The sequence below is a fragment of the Caretta caretta genome, chromosome 2 (assembly GCF_965140235.1).
Source record: "Caretta caretta isolate rCarCar2 chromosome 2, rCarCar1.hap1, whole genome shotgun sequence".
Taxonomy (NCBI): domain Eukaryota; kingdom Metazoa; phylum Chordata; order Testudines; family Cheloniidae; genus Caretta; species Caretta caretta.
In genome coordinates this window covers 39,909,582-39,926,420 of record NC_134207.1, presented here as the reverse complement: position 1 = coordinate 39,926,420, position 16,839 = coordinate 39,909,582, and the positions used below count along the sequence as shown (strand labels likewise).

The following is a 16,839-nucleotide window of genomic DNA, read 5'->3' as shown; positions in this document are numbered from 1 at the left end:
TGTACTAGGTAACCTCAGACTACAGTAGAACCTCAGAGCTACGAACACCTCTGGAATGGAGGTTGTTCATAACTCTGAAATGTTCCTAACTCTGAACAAAACATTATAGTTCTTTCAAAAGTTTACAACTGAACATTGACTTTGAAACTTTACTATGCAGAAGAAAAATGCTACTTTCCCTTTATTTTTTTAGTTGTTTGTTTAACACGGTACTGTACTGTATTTGCCTTTTTATTTTTTTGTCTCTGCTACTGCCTGATTGTGTACTTCCAGTTCCAAATGAGGTGTGTGGTTGACTGGTCAGTTCATAACTCTGGTCTTCATAAGTATGAGGTTCTGTTGTACTCCCTCCTCTCCTCTTTGTGCCTGGTCCCCTCCCTCTGTCTTCTTCCTCCAGGTTGGGGCTGAAAGTTGGGGGAAGAAACAAATTGTTTTTCACTCAAGCTGAAAATTGGGTCGGGAGGGGGGATGTACCCCCATATCTCCCTAAAATGTACATCATGACCCTAAGGGTCTGTTCCTTCATATTATCAAATACTGCATAACAATTGTTATCAAGATTTATATTTTGTACTGGTTAACTAGAAGAGGGTATGAGATAAATATATGTGAATTGGGCTTTGAAAATGAAACAGAGTATGCCCGTAAGACCAGTTCTTCACTGAAACCTGAATTTAATTCACAGAGGGAGTGAAAAAAGTTCAAACCACTCTTAATGAAATTCAGGAAACTTTAGTGCTTTTTCCTGAAAAAGATAAAATAGTCATTAAGGAGTCTTGAATTAAGTATAAAATCTGCCTCAAAAGAATCTGTTTATGGCCTGATCCTGATGCCAGTGGAGTCAATGAGAGATTTCTATGGCATTTGGGTCAACCCTTAATTTTTGGCATGATAGCTAAATTTAAAACTAGCTGATTAACTAGAATCCTTTTATGCTTGGATTTCTTGGGAGAGGTCTCATAACAAATATTTGTCTATATTACATGTACATTTATTTGCCCATCAACATAGAATCTAAGACCACCCCTACACTTACTGGGGATTGACGTTGCTGCGATCGATGCAGTAGGGGTCGATTTACAGGGTCTAGTGAAGACCGGCTAAATTGACCACAGAGTGCTCTCCGGTTGACTCCCTGTACTCCACCAGAACTAGAAGATTAAAGTAAATTGACGGGAAAGCGTCTCCCGTTGACACAGTATGGTGTAGACACTGCAGTACGTCAACCTAAGCTACATCGTCTCCAGCTATGTTATTCACGTAGTTGGAATGGCATAATTTAGGTCAACTTATCATGGTAGTGTAGACAAGGCCTAAGCAGCAAATGCTGAAGTAAAATTTAGTAAGTGGTTAGTAGCAAGCCGAACTTACCTGGCACTCAAACTAAAAGGCAAAATAATTTAATTATTTATCTGGCTTCTTGAACTGTTTTTATCGGACTTAAGGGATGAACAACTAAAGAGGTTTGATAAACTAAACTACAGTGTCCTCATGCACCTCACCTTTGAGCTTATGGAGCCATCATAGAAACTTCATAGTTAAGGTTGACCGTCAAAATCATGCTTTAATTTGAAATGATTTCTAACCTCCTCGCAGTTTGAGCTGAGTTCATTTTTTGCACTACTAAATCATGTTACTTGCTAACACTATTTTTGTTGTTTTGGGGGGAGTTTGTAATAAAAAAAATTTTCCACTAATTTTTGCCCAAGGCTGACTCCTCCCCAAATCCTGTCCCTGGGGAAGTCTGTCCAATTCGTGTTTTTTATTTGACACATATATATCATTAAGGCTAGCTGACATCAGACAATATCTTTTAAAGATGCAGGAATCACTCATAATTTTGGCGCCTAAAATGTTGATAAACGCTAATTATTGTAATGTACTCCATACCGACCTTCCAGCATTTTCTGTTTCCAGTCTCCAATCTGCTGAAGATCCTGCTGCAAGGCTTATTTATTGTCGTTCGCATTGTACACATGTTACTCTTTTATTTTATGTCCTACCACTGGCTTCTCCTTAAATTGAAGATTTATTTTTAAGGTTTATTACTGACATTTAAAACTATCAGATCACAAAGCCTCTTTTAGCTACAGGAGTTCCTCTGTGTGTGTTCCAGCTCAGAGCCTCTGCTATACGGATGATTTATCTTTGTGTATTTTTTGACTGCCTCTTGCACATTGTGCTCCTCAAGTCTTCCTCACTTAACCCCACTTGGATAGTATTTCCTGCCTTATAAAATTCAACAAGTTTGATCACTTTTTATGTAAAATGAATTAAAAATTTAATATTTTAGCTTTTTTTAAAATTTTGTGAAGTATCTTATATCAGTGAATAATATATTTTTGCTGTCTATGTCTAAAGTGTGTCGATATAAATGAATGAATTGTATAAATTAAATTTAAAATACTGTTCCACCTACTTATGAAATATATACTTTTTTTGGAGAAATCACTCTTTGTTCTCCTTGAACAGTATTACTACTGAAAATATCCGAGTTTTGTTGCTTCATCTTCCAATAATCAGCTGCTTTTTATGAACTGAATTTAATTTTTCATTGCAAAATTTCAAATCTTATATAAAGATAAACCAAGCAGATACATTGGTCTTCATCATTTCTCTTTGCATTACATTTATCCATTTGGTTTAAAATTTTACAGCTTTGCAGTTAAATAGCTATATTAATATAAATGCATATAAGTACATACAAATAAATAACATGCTAGTCATGAATGCAGAATACTCGCTGCATTAACACGTTAGTGTAACTTTAAAAAAAAGTTAATTTTAGTGTCCATGAAAATGCTCCATTTTCTGTGTTTGAAGTTCTTTAGATACAGAATAATTCCAATAAACATGCAACAGCAGTTCAAATTCCTCCACCCATACTGCTAATGCATCTTCTCCAGGACTTGAACGTTCCACCTTCAGGGCAGAGAGGATAGTACACTCAATATGTCCATGTAATTCATAGTTCTCTACCTAGACTGAAGTACTGCCAACCCCAAGCGTACAAGAATCATGAGTCAGGCCCCAAATAATCATTAAATTGATTTGAAAATAATTAGCTATTAAAATAATACATTTGGGGATCTTTTTATTTGCCTTCTGGTTTTTGAGCTTTAAGAGTCGCTTTCCAAGCTTTTCTCCATAACTGTGAGGGCAAGAAACTCTTATAAAAATATAACTGAAATTATCGTATAACCCCAGAAACTGGTGTTTTAAGAAAAACACCACATACTGTGAGGCCTATGATAAAATCGTGAGGATTGGTAACAGTTGAGACTGCTGACAATTGTAGTATTTAAAAATGTATTTTAAGAAAAGAAAATGTGTCCAAAATTTGATTGTAAAGAATAAATGCAGTCATAATACTGCAAGGATAAAGAATGTCATAACATAAACAGATGCTAACTGTAATTGATACAAGAGACAGGTGCACTAGTCTTACAATTGGACAATGTGTGTGTGAAGTTGGATTTCAGTGGGATTCAGACACCTACCTCCCATAAATTGAAAATCCCATCTTAAGCCTTACTAATCATCACTTAAGACACCATACTGATAATCATAGTTGCTAAATGATTACATTTGTGGGAATTAAAATAAATTGGTACCACATTGCTTATACGGAGGAAAATAAATGAAACTTTATCAAGAACCTATTAAAATGTTAAACATAAATTTTGAATGGTGCGGAATTTTGTGCTAATCATGTTTTAACTAATAAAGTTTTAAGGAATTATTTGTATTTATAATTATTAGCTTTGCTTCTGTGCATACCTATAGTGTTTAAACTTCATGCTATTTTATGTTTAGGTGCCAGTAGTTCATTTCCTTGTGTGTGATGAAAAAGTGTTTTCCAAGGGAGACCTCCCAAACTTTTTGGTCACAGGGGTAACTGATTCTAGGGATTTCGTAAATTGAAGAGAACCCAAGCAAAAATATTTCACAGCACTTCCTATCTGCATAATCTTCTAAAACATTGGTTATAAAAGATGGGAATGCAAATGAATATTAATGTTTAGTACATAACATTTTCAATACAAACTTTTCAAAACCGACGCGTGGTTTGATTGTTTCCTTTTCATGGTTGTTCAGTTTTCTCTTTTCTCCATTCTAACTTTTTTCTTATCTTTTTTTTTAATCTTCTGGTCAATCTTGTAGGAGAGCCTTTTCTAGTGTGTATAATGTCTCCCTCTCTAGGGTTTTGCCTTGTAATCTCTAGTGGGTCAATAGGGTAGGGTATCTGACAATATCCATCCAAATAATGTTTTGCCCAGGACAGAGAGATAATTGAAGTCTGCTTTGGGCAGAGCACCAGCTGGAAGAATGCTCCAAGGCATCCCCCTCTGGCTCACTATCGAGAAAGTTGACCCCACCGTCCGATTACAAGTGTTTTCTTTTTTGGGGGAAGAATGGGTTACATTATTTTCTTTGGGCCTGTGGCTACAAGGCTCAATTCTTACATCGTGTTTCTGTTGGCTGAGAAAAGAGTCTAGGGAGAGAAGTTGTGAGCTTTGGGTTACATTCACGATTTTTTTGTGAAAACAGCTGTGTTTGCAGCACACACACACACACAAAAGTACAAAAGCAAAACCAAGAAATGTTGTGCATTTTCTCCATTTTGTTTTCTGCTTCCTTTTCCCCACACCATTTACAAAGCTGCCAAGTTTCTCACTTTTGTGATGTGATGAATAGGGGTTTATATGATATACACAGTTCTGCTGTCTTGTGATTTCCACAATCCACTAATCTTCCCGATAAGTCTCTGCTGGACATTTGGGTTTGTTCTTTCTCCAACTGTTTTACCGTTCTGACTGTGAGAGAAACACAGAAGCCTCAGCAGTTGCTGGGACCAAAGGAGTGGTTATGAATTGTCAGACTGATCACTTGTTGGAAGCAAAAGGGATGTGACTACAATTGAGAGGCCCCCACATGTTGTGTGTTCCTGCTGGCAATAAGAATGGTGGTCAGTTGCATTGGCCTTTGTGGCACACTTCATTTTCCATGAGATCTTTGCAGTCTCCACTGTAAATGAAAAAAGAAAAGGAGTACTTGTGGCACCTTAGAGACTAACCAATTTATTTGAGCATGAGCTTTCGATGAAGTGAGCTGTAGCTCACGAAAGCTCATGCTCAAATAAATTGGTTAGTCTCTAAGGTGCCACAAGTACTCCTTTTCTTTTTGCGAATACAGACTAACACAGCTGTTACTCTGAAAACTGTAAATGAAGTGAGCTGTAACTGTGTGTCTGGAGTCTCTTCAACTTTTGAGGTTCACTGTTTGGGTTCATTTTAAATTTTCATCCAGTCTAGTGCATGGGTGATGGAGTAAGGCCTGTCCTTCTCAATAAGGACAATTAGCAGAAATACAGATCCTAGTAAAACCTGGGAAGTCAGAGGTGAACAGGATTATTTGTTCAGGTCCACCCCTCCCCCCCTCCAATTTAGGGCAAGCCTCATGAAATGTAGGTGCTTAGAGGAGTTGATTGGCAGATTTTAAGAATCATGAAAGCCAAAGACAGCTGTGAAAGACTTCACTTGAAGGCTGTGAATAGTTTATGGAATCACTGACAATCAGAAATTATTAACAGCAATCTTATGTGATGTCCAGGGGGCTTTTATGTGAGGAGGTTAATGTGCAGAACTATTTTCTTTCCTCTGTAAGATTCCTTGATTTTCCATTCTTCTTCCACCTTTTCCGACTTTCTTTTTCCACTTCTCTTTATAAAGATATAGGGTCATTTTTTGTGCTTAGAAATGTTTATCGCTTTCAAAATTGCCATTTTACTAAACCATTTATTTAAAATAAAATAAAGGAATGTTGTATTATGATATACCATCAACAAAATAAAAAAATTCTATCCTAATCAAAAGAGGCATGTGACAAATTTACAGCACATACAGTGTTCACAATTAAAAAGTTAATTCCATTTTAAAATACTCTATCAGTTTATGTGGTACCTAGTCTTAAAATGGAGGTTACCTCTACAACTCGTAACGTTTCTAAAACTGGAGTGAACTTTTAAAGTGTAATCACTGCACAATGGTAACTTTTTCTTTTTCAAAAAGGATTTGTATCTACTAAAGAAAATACATATTTGTGTATGTGTTTATATAGTTTATCTTTTTAATTTCATTTTCTCTTTATGCTATCTAGGTGCTGTACTTTTGGCCAGCGTGCAGGGATTAGCCGTCAATATTGATCCAGTCTTGTATACTTGGCTTATGTACCAACCTCAGAAACGAAGTAGTAGACACATCCAACAGGTAGGAATTCTTGAGAAATCAGTTCTTTGTGTATATAAAAATAACCTTTCCCTATACCACATTCTCTCATTTAATGTGAAAATTTTATGTTATATTACTCCAGACTACGTTTATTATGAAGGATACCGTCATAACCTGTCCCTGTCCCACATTCTGTTTTGATTGGATTCAACCTCTGAATCCCATATGCTTCACTGACTGATCACTAATCTGGGGGCATGTATACACAGCAGTTGGGAGGTGTAATTCCCAGTGTGAGTAGAAGTACATGAGCTAGCTCTGCTCGAACTAGTGCACTAAAAATAGCAGTGTGGCACTGGTTACAGCTGTCCAACCCTCTTGATGGTAGGTAGTCAGGTCCCTAGCACAAAGCTGCAGCCCCTGCCGCTTGGCCACACTGCTGTTTTCAGAGTGCTAGTTCTCCTAGCTGCTGTGTAGGCAAACCTTGCGTGTCTCATGTGCGCTCCCAGGTACAGGCCCCCATCAGATACCCTTCTTAGGTGGTGGGGTCCTGCAATCCAGCCACCAAGATCCCAGAACCAGCGCCACAGCCCTCCCAAGCCCCCAGTTGCTTAGACACACTCCCCACAGAGTCCACCTGGCTGTGGGAACTCGGGTATCTTAGTTAAACCCTTCAGGGACAATGTGGCAGTAAAGCAAGGCAGCACATGCTTGTTACAGGCCTATCTTATCACACACCTACTCTTAAAAAGCACAGGAGAATTACAGACTTATGGAAAATAACAACCTTCTAAACACACATTCCCTCAGTCTGACCTCTCCACCCAGTGAGTCATGGTCTGAGACCTTAGGCCACACAGCCCTTCTGGCCTTCTCAGCCTGGCCATCTTGGTCTCTCTGACTTAGAGAAGTAGTTCTTTTAAAGCTGACTGTCTCCTCAGTGAGCTGGGGACGGGAGCAGGTCCAGATTCCAGGGCTCCTCACCAGTTGGCTTCTCTGTAGAAAAGCATTGAAAGTCAATGGACCTGCTCATAGAAAACCCATTATTTTGGTAGGGAACAGTTATTCACTGTTGATGCCCCTTGACTGTTATTTCACAGCTGCTCAGACAGTTTGTCTACTAGGTGTCAAACCTCTGCTACAAAACCTACACTGAAGGTTGTTCTTCGAGTGCTTGTACATGTGCATTCCATTCTTGCTGTGTGTGTGCCCCACGCATAGTCATCAGAAATTTTTCCCTCAGTGGTATCCATCAGGGCAGTGTGAGCACTCTCTGCTGTTGCCCACCACTGCATGCTGATATAAAAGGTCCAGCTGCCCCAGATTCTGCTCAGTTCCTTCTTACCATCCATGATGGCCGTTGGACTTGCTTGGCTTGCCATAGCAAGTGCTCTTGGAGTGCTTGTTGTAAATTTAATGTAAATAGTTTCTAGTTGACCAGTACTTAGTTAGTAGTGTAGCCTTAAACTCTACGAGGCTCCTGGGACATGCAGTCTTGTGCACATACCAGATTATATCTCAGGGTTCTTCAGAGTTGGCTGGCCTCCATTTATTCACCAAGTTGTCACCATCTGAACTCTCTGCTGAATGTGCTCTCTAGCATACTGATATCTCTAGATTGGTGGACAGACTTGGTCAATGTATGTGCAGGCATTCCCTTGGCCTGCTATCAATCTTTGTTAACATTGGTGATGGATGTGGCTGTCTGGGAGTGGGGCTTATCTGGGTCCCCTTACAAACTCAGGGTTTTTGGTCCTTATGGTCTCCTCATGTCTCTACATATCAATGTCAGGGAGGTAAGGGCTGTCTGCCTAGCCTCTCAGGCTTTCCTATCTCAGGTCAAGGGAAAAAGACTGTTTGTCCTCACAGACAACACAGCAGTAATGTTTTTCTCCAACAGGCAGGGAGGAATCCTCTGTTTTCCACTTTGTCAAGAGGCTATAGAACTTTTGCATTCCTAATTCAATCAATCTCAAAGCCTCTTACATTCCAGGATTGCAGAATGAGCTTGCAGACCACCTAAGCAGATCGTTTGAGTCACCACAAGTGGTCTCTCTCCCTGGATGTAGCCAGCTGCATTTTCCAGCAGTGTTCACAACCAGGGCCAACAGGAAATGCCATCAGTTTTGTTCCCTACAAGGTTGCAGTCCCAGTTCCATCATGGACACTTGCCTATTGTCTTGGCTGAAGAAGCTGTGCCTTCTACACAGAGTGTTGCAAAAGATCAAATTAGACCATGCCCAGGTTATACTAATAGTCCCAGGGTGGTCCTGGCAGCACTGCTTCTCCACTCTCCTGGATCTGTTGGTAAAGGCTCCAATTTCACTTCCTTTGGATCCAGACATAATTTTGCAGGATCTTTGTCAGGTGCTCTACCGGAACCAGCAGGTACTTCATTTAACAGCCTGGAGGCTCTATGGCTAAATCAAAAATAGGAGTCTTGCTTGGAGCAAGTTTGCAATGTTTTACTAAATAGTAGAAAGCCCTTCACCAAGATTATTTACATTTTGAAGTGGAAGCATTTTCCCATCTGGTCTTGTCGATTTTGGGTTTCACCAATGCAGTCCTCAATCCAGTGTATCCTGGACTATTTATTACACCTAAAACATTCATGGTTGGTGATTAGTTCTGTCAAGGTCCACCTAGCAGCAGTATCAACTTTCCATCCTTACTTGGACAGTCATTCTAAAATTGCTGATGATATGACAATCAGATTATTGAAAGGCCTGGAAAGGTTGTACCCTCGGAGAAGGGAACTTATTCCTCCATGAGGCTTGAACTTAGTTTGAGCCATTAGCAAGGTGCTCCTTGCCACACCTATCATTGAACGTGAGGTTTTTTAGTAGCCATCACTTTGCCAGGAGTATGGCTGAGCTACGTGCTCTGATGTCTAAACCTCCTTATAAAATTTTCTTTAAGAACAAAAATATATTTGCTCATCCAAGATTTATCTCTAAAGTGGTATCTAACTTTCCTATTAACATGTCAATTTACTTACTTATGTTTTACCCCAAACCACACACCAATAAGAGGAGCAACCCCTGCACACCCTTGGTGTTAGAAGGGCTTTGATGTTCTACATAGATAGTACTAAACAGTTCCAGTTTTCAACCCAACTATTTGTGGCCATCACAGACAGAATGCAGGGTCTCCCAGTCTCTTCATAGACAGTTTAATTGTGGACAGCATCCTGTATTTGTGAATGTTGTGATTTGGCTGGCATTTCCCCAACAAGCAAAGTAGCTGCTCATTTCACAAGATCTCAAGCAGCCTTGGTGGCATTTCTTGCACAAGTCCCCATCCAGGACACTTGTAGAGCAACAACCTGGTCTTCAGTCCATGTCTTTGCATCCCATTATGCCAACACTCAGCACTCAAGAGACAATGCTAAATTTGGATGAGTTGTCTTTCTGTGTTACATAGATTCCAATCCCTTCTCCTTCTTTATGGCTTATGGGTCACCAAGAGTGGAATGCTCATGTGAATTCACTTGAAGAATAAAAAATGGTTACTAAACTTCTGTAATTGTTCTTTAAGATGTGTTGCACACTTCCATACTATGGTCCATCCTCCTGTCCCTCTGCATTGAAGTTGACTGACAAGAAGGAACTGAGGGTGCTGTGAGAGGCTGGGCCCTTTATATTGTAATACAGTGGCACATGACAGGAGAGGGGACTCAGGCTGCCCTGATGGGTTTTTCTGAGGGAAAATTTTCTAACAACTGTGTGCAGAGCATGTGCACATGAGGAGTGGAATGGATATGTGCAACACAAAGTTACGGAAGATTAGTACCATTTTTTAGTATTATAAATGGCGGGGCATTCATGGTATTCATAATTTGACACACATCTCTGACTGTCACAGCTCCGATATGTGATCTGTAATTACATGTGTTTTAAATGTATATTTGTATGTTATATACATAGAAGAGATATAGGGAACCAATGTGTTTCTGTCCATCTGACAAGATATTTTCTGTCAAGGAATATTAACTATAGCATTTGATTCCCCTTTAATCTGTTAAAGCTTGAAATTGCAGGCTTCTAGGATATGTTGCAATGCCCATCTTTTTTTTGGAGCCTTCTCCAGCAGGGTGCTGGATTGTTGGGCACTTTTGTTAACATGTTGATATAGTATGTCCTCAAGTTTTTGTGTCCTTTGAGTTATGATATTTTGTATGGTAATATTGGGTGCCACAATCAATGTATCTATCTTTTTTATTTTAAGTTTTGTATAAAATCCATCTCCAGTTTATATAGATACATTAAAAGTTGAAATAAAGTAAAAGAGTAATCTCTCAAAAACAACCCTTCTAGCCAATTACAAAATAAGATTATGAAAGTCATCTGGTTTGGCAGTGTCATAACCATAAGGATAACCTAAAATTCCTCCTTACCTGTAAGGGGTTAAGAAGCTCAAATAACCTGGTTGGCACCTGACCAAAGGAACCAATGGGGACATTTCAAATCTGGGGGAGGGCGAGAGGCTTTGTTTTGGGTCCTTGGTTTCTGTGTTCTTTCGCTCTTGGGACTAAGAGGGACCGGACATCAATCCACGTCCTCCAAACCATTCTGAACCAGTCTCTCATATTACATAAATTGTAAGTACAGCCAGGCAAGGCGTATTAGTTTATCTTTGTTTTCTCAACTTGTGAATTTTCCCTTTGCTGGAGGGAGGTTTATCCCTGTTTTGTTGTAACTTTGAAACTAAGGCTAGAGGGGGTTCCTCTGTGTTTTGTGCACCTTTTGTTACCCTGTAAAGTTATCTTCCAACCTGATTTTACAGAGGGGATTTTAACCTTTTCTTTTTTTTTTTAAATAAAATTCTTCTTTTAAGAACTGATTGATTTTTTTTCAGTGTCCAAAGATCCAGGGATTTGGGTCTGTGTTCACTTTGTAACCAATTGGCTAGGATATTATTCTCAAGCCTCTCCAGGAAAGGGGGTGTAAGGGCTTGGGGGATATTTTGGGGAAACGGGCACTCCAATTGGTCCTTTCCCTGATTCTTTGTCTAAATCACTTGGTGGTGGCAGCATACTGTTCAAGGACAAGATGGAATTTGTGCCTTGGGAAAGTTTTTAATCTAAGCTGGTAAAAATAAGGTTAGGGGGTCTTGGATGCAGGTCCTCACATCTGTACCCCAGAGTTCAGAGTGGAGAAGGAACCCTGACAGGCAGTTTGTTCCAAACTCAGACATTGGCCCAGATTCGTTGAGGTTCAACACATGTTTTGGAAAACATCCAGGAATTTCAGGCTAGGCCTTAAACAAGCCAAGTTTTGTGCGATTTTGAATCTTCTTTTAGTTGGGAAATCTCCTTCACTTTTTGTTGTCTTCTGTGTTAGGCAGGCCAGTAGCCTGTTAACATTCTCATTGCTGATGTCTTGGTGAGGGCAACAGTTTTAAGAGAACATTAAAATTGACACAATGGATCAGACCATTGGTCTGTTAGTTTAGTTTCCTTCCGGTCAGAACCAGATGGAAGAGAGACTCATAATTACAGAATAAGCTGTCCATAGTGGAAGTTTGTTTGTCTAATGCTTATTTTTGACTCTTACTAAACTCTTGCTCCCATTGACATCTTGTGAAATTGAGTTCCACAGGTTAATTAGGTGTTGGGTATTAAACAAAGAAAAAGATATTTTCTTTTATTCATTTTAAATTGTTTTTCTTTCAATTTCATTGAGTGTTTCCTTGTCCTTGCAGTTTGAGAGGGGGTATAGGTATTCCTGATTTTTCTGCTCTTTCCTATTCATAATTTTTTACAGTTTTGCCATGTCTCCTTTCTAAAATAAGTGGTCCCAGTCTTCTCTTCATATGGAAGTATCTCGAGGCCTTTACTTATTTTCATCGCTGTTTCTCAACCTTTTCTATTTCTGCTCTTTTTTTGAGATAAGTGAGCAGTAAGGCTTCTTCTTTCCTCTTCATTCTAAAGCTATTTGTCAAACATCATCGGGAACAGGTGACCTGTCTGCCCACATTCTTGAGTGGTTGTATCAGAAAAGTTTCTACTAGTCCCATTACTACTGGCCAACTTTACCTTATTCTGGGACCTGAAATGCCCCAGAGCTGAAGAAGAATTGTGTAAACTTGAAAGCTTGTCTCTTTCACCAACAGAAGATGGTCCAATAAGAGAGATTATCTCACCCGCCTTGTCTCTCCAGTGTTTACTGGGTCAGTTGACTATCCCCATATATTTAATATTGAAGTTCATTCTATTGGGTCTGATATATGTAATATCTATTAACAGGTTTGCATTTGGATACCCTTGTTCAGTTTTTATTTTGTTAATTATGTTAAATTGTATTTAAATTTGTGTCATATTATATATATTGTACAGCTCTTCAAGAATCTTGGAAATGGAGTGTTTTATAAATAAAATTATTGCCCCAGATTTTCAAACCTAGGTACCTTCATCAAGGTCTAGGCATGTCATTAAAAAGTGGCCTGATTTGTCAGAGGTGCTGAACACCTGCTGTTGTTACTAACTTTAGTAGGATTTATGGTTGCTCAAGACCTCTGAAAATCAGGCCACTTCCATCTAAATGTTTAAATATGGATTTAGGAAATTCTGTATAAGCAGCCAATTCTGAACATTTTTGCTATTATTATCATTGTAGTTATGCTTATAACTTGGGTAAAATTATAAAAATATCATTTTCTGTATAGTGTCAGAAATGCATCTTCATTTAAAACTATTGCTGCTTACACTGAAATAATGTTGGCAAGGGAACATTTTCCTTCAGATGATATCCATTCTGAACACATTCAAGGATTTAAAGCTTGAGTCTGTGATAAAGCATTGACACTGTATTGAGTAAAATAATGTAGCCAAAGATATGATCACATATCTGTTTTATTTGAAGAGAGGTACAGTTCATTATCTTAAGAACTGATTTGTATAAGAAAACAAAAACATTCTTCACCAACTACATGTATTTTTCCACAGTTTAGAGGGAGACAAAAATGCATAACATGCTACTTTCGGACAAGTATTGTCATAAGTTTCTGTGATTCATGAAACCTCTTTCCCTAGTATACAAGCATCAGTCTTACAATTGCACTTGAAGTGTAGAAAGAAAAAAAAAGTTATACTTTTTGTTTATAGCTTTTAAATATTATTTCATTTTAAATATGAGTTACGAAGTCATGATACTGCATACATATCTCATGTATTTCAAATATCCCTGTAAAAAGTAACGAGAGATCCAAACCAGATCTTTGGTCTGAATACACACACAATGCCCCAAAATTTTAGGAAAGTTGTATCCTGTACTTCCTGTAAAATAATGATACGATGAGGAGAAAAAAACTAAGAAATCTAATGCATCTTTAAAAATCAATTTAATCTAATTTGGGCCTACAAATACTATATGCATTAATCTTAATTGTACAGTTATGGTGTCACTACAGGGCAGAGTTAAGGTTGTTTGAGTGCCCCATCTTCTTTTCCATACCTTTCCTTGTTTTGATTTTTTTTAATTTAATCTTCACTCTGGATTTCCAGAATTTGTAATGCTAGTTTTTGGGATAAATACAATATCCCCATGGTGTGTTTTACTTTAAATTTTTCATGTGTACTTTTAACTGTAATTCTGTCTTAATATAATTTTGTCTGGGTATATAAAGAGAGGTTGAAAAGATTGGGATCTGTGAAATTTAGATAACAGATTAATAAGGGGGGATATGACAGAGGCATACAAGGCTCTGAGTAGTACAGAGGATAAATATGTGTGCTGTATTTACCTTCGTTCTCATACTACAAGAACAAGAAGACATTCAAATGCACTGAAGGCATTAAATTTGATAAAAAGAAACACTTTAAACAAGCCACATAATCAAACTATGGAACTGAAAGTCACAAGGTATAATTGAAATGAAGATGTTAATAAGATTATTTCCTGCTTTAAATATATCAGTTCTACATGCACTCTTATCTCTAAAGGGAGTCTTGTAGGGTCCCTGTTTATACATACGCCAGGTTGAAATCTGTATATATTTTTTTGTTTTTAGCAACAGGATTTTCACACGCTGGTGAGCCATAAAGTTTTATAAGCTCTCATTAATCTTCCAGAAGATCCAAAATAATAATTAGTAAGATTGAGTAATAGTTTTCAGTGACTCAAACAACTAATAATTTGGTTCAGAATGCTATTCTATGTATTGTGTAAAATTAACACAATTATGCATTTTTCTTTGAGAATGTCATGGAAATAATTGTGTCTTTCCTTACTGAGAGTCCAGCCAGGAGGAGCGACTGCAGAAGGAGCCAAACTGGGGCCTACAAACATTCTACGGTTTGGCTCCTTCTGCAGTCGCTCTAGAGAACTACAGTTTTGACTCTCTCTTCCCCTCCCTCCCAGTCTCTTAATCTGTACTTCACTCCACATCTACCTCTTTTCCCTTCCGTTCAATGTCCTCTCTCTCTCCATTTTTCTTTCCATTCAGCTTACACCTAAGTAAACCCACCATAATAATAATAAATAATTGTGGAATTGCCATGATGTTTGCTGCCATCATATTGTTCACTCTGATTGTGTATTATATCTAAGGTTAAGATTTTGTGACAGTTATTTTTAGTAAAAGTCACAGACAGGTCAGGGGCAATAAACAAAAATTCATGGCAGATGTGACCTGTCTGTGACTTTTACTAAAAATAATGAGGACAGAGAGAGAGCTGGGAGGAGGGAAGGAATGACAGCTGCAGCCCCATGGCGGGGGAAACAGCCCCAAACCCATGGCCATGCCGGGGGGCACAGCCCTGTCCCTGCCACAGCCACCAGAGGTGGGGCGCACAGCCCCAGGTTCAGCCTCACCAAAACCGCAGGGCGGGGGCACACAGAACCAGTTCCAGGTCTGGCTCCAGTCCCAGACGAAGACATGGGGGTGGGGAGCACACAGCCCCAGCTGCTGGGGGCAAGGGAGCACACAGCCCTGGCTCTGCCACCGGCTAAAGGCCTAGGGGGCAAAGAGGGTGCACAGCCTGGCTCTGGCTGAAGCCACGGGTTGGGGGCACACAGCCCCAATTCTAGCTTGGCTGAAACTGCAGGTTGGAGGTGCAGTGCCCCAGCTCTGGCACCACCCAAAGTCGTGGGGGACCAGGACCAGGGGATGGCATGTAGCCTCTACTCTGGCTGAAGTCGTGGGGTGAGGGTGCACAGCCTCGTCTCCAGCCCCAGATAGCTCCGGCCCCAACCAAAGCCACTGGTCAGGGACTCACAGCCCCAGCTCTGCCCCCACTGCTGACAGCTGAAGACAAAGTGACAGAGGTCCAGTAAAGTCACAGAATCTATGACTTCCATGACCTCTGTGACTAAATTCTATCCTTAATTATATCCCTTTCTGTATCCTGTTTGTCTTATTTATTTAGATTGTGAGGTCTTTGAGGCCAGGAACTGCCTATTACTCTCTGTTTGTGCTTGGTACTGTACAATGGGGACTTTGGGTTAGTAATTAATTTCATGCAGTTTGAAAATTCACAAATGATTTAATTGTGAAGTGCATTAATAATGATAACCAATACCAAAAATTTAGGATTTTGAGAAGTCATTTATTTATCAACTATACACAGATCAACTGTGCTGTCCTGCTCACATTCAGGTTGCATACATCATTCTTGCTCTGACCTCCTTAAACTAGAAATGGAATAGTGGAGAGAAAGTTAGGAGCAGCATAGCGCTGCTTGTAAGCTTCTTGCATAACTTTGGAGGAAGAATGGAATTTTGGGAGTCTGATGTTGTCAATGTATGGTTTAACAACGTATTAAGTTTGTGTATTTTTTCCTCAGCATGTGAATGTACATGCCAAAATGTGGCTGCTGTTACATATTTGAGTAAGGATCCATGTAGTTCCTGTTGTGACTATCTGGTCAGTGCTCTAGGGGTAAAGGGGGATGTCTTCCTATAATCATATTTGATTTCCACATGCATCTATCCATTTTTCATTTTAAATAAAATGAACAATGTGAACTTCGATTTAATATGTTAAAAAAAATCCATGACAAACTTTTTGAATGCCTGCATAAATCTGCATAATGCCTTTGAATTTCTTCATTGGATACTAGTGAAATATGGTATTGATTTTAAGCTACTTTTGCTGAACTGCAAACTCTCAGGAGGGGAAGAACAGTCTGCATCTCTAGCCTTGTTATCTACTTATCAGTGATTGGGCTGTAGTGTGATATAATCCCCTACTAATGAAAGGCTCTGGGATTTTGATTTTCAATAGTAATGCCCCATAATTGAAAAATCTACATCTGGCTGAAATGAAAAACTGAACCATTTTTGTTTATAATTGTAAATTGGATTCTTTTAATGTTTTTAATTATTTTTGTAAAAATATCTTAGTAATATTTCTGGAGGAGTAATTATAAAGCACATTTATGAAGGTATTTAGTATTATGATGTATAAAGAAGCAGTAAAACATGCCACAATATGCATTTGTCAGAAAGTTATGCACGTTTAGACACTAGTGTGTTTCTATTGATAAGATGGCTGTTTACATTTTTAAAAAGTAAATGGCTGCTTTCACCAAAAAATGTATCAGTTGCAGAAATCTGTAGTAGGTGTGGGTATATACACATGTACCTGTACACATACATTATATATAAAA

The 16,839-nt window shown here is 38.8% G+C and overlaps 1 protein-coding gene across 7 annotated transcripts in view; it reads left to right on the top strand.

Moving 5' to 3' along the window:
* VPS13B (vacuolar protein sorting 13 homolog B) overlaps positions 1-16,839 on the top strand; it is a 940,751-nt gene that overhangs the window by 453,925 nt on the left and 469,987 nt on the right. For all 7 annotated transcript variants that reach the window (XM_048841327.2, XM_048841328.2, XM_048841325.2 and 4 more), the window contains one exon: positions 6,160-6,269. In XM_048841327.2, the coding sequence (XP_048697284.2) occupies positions 6,160-6,269 (110 nt within the window). The remainder of the gene's footprint in view (positions 1-6,159; positions 6,270-16,839) is intronic.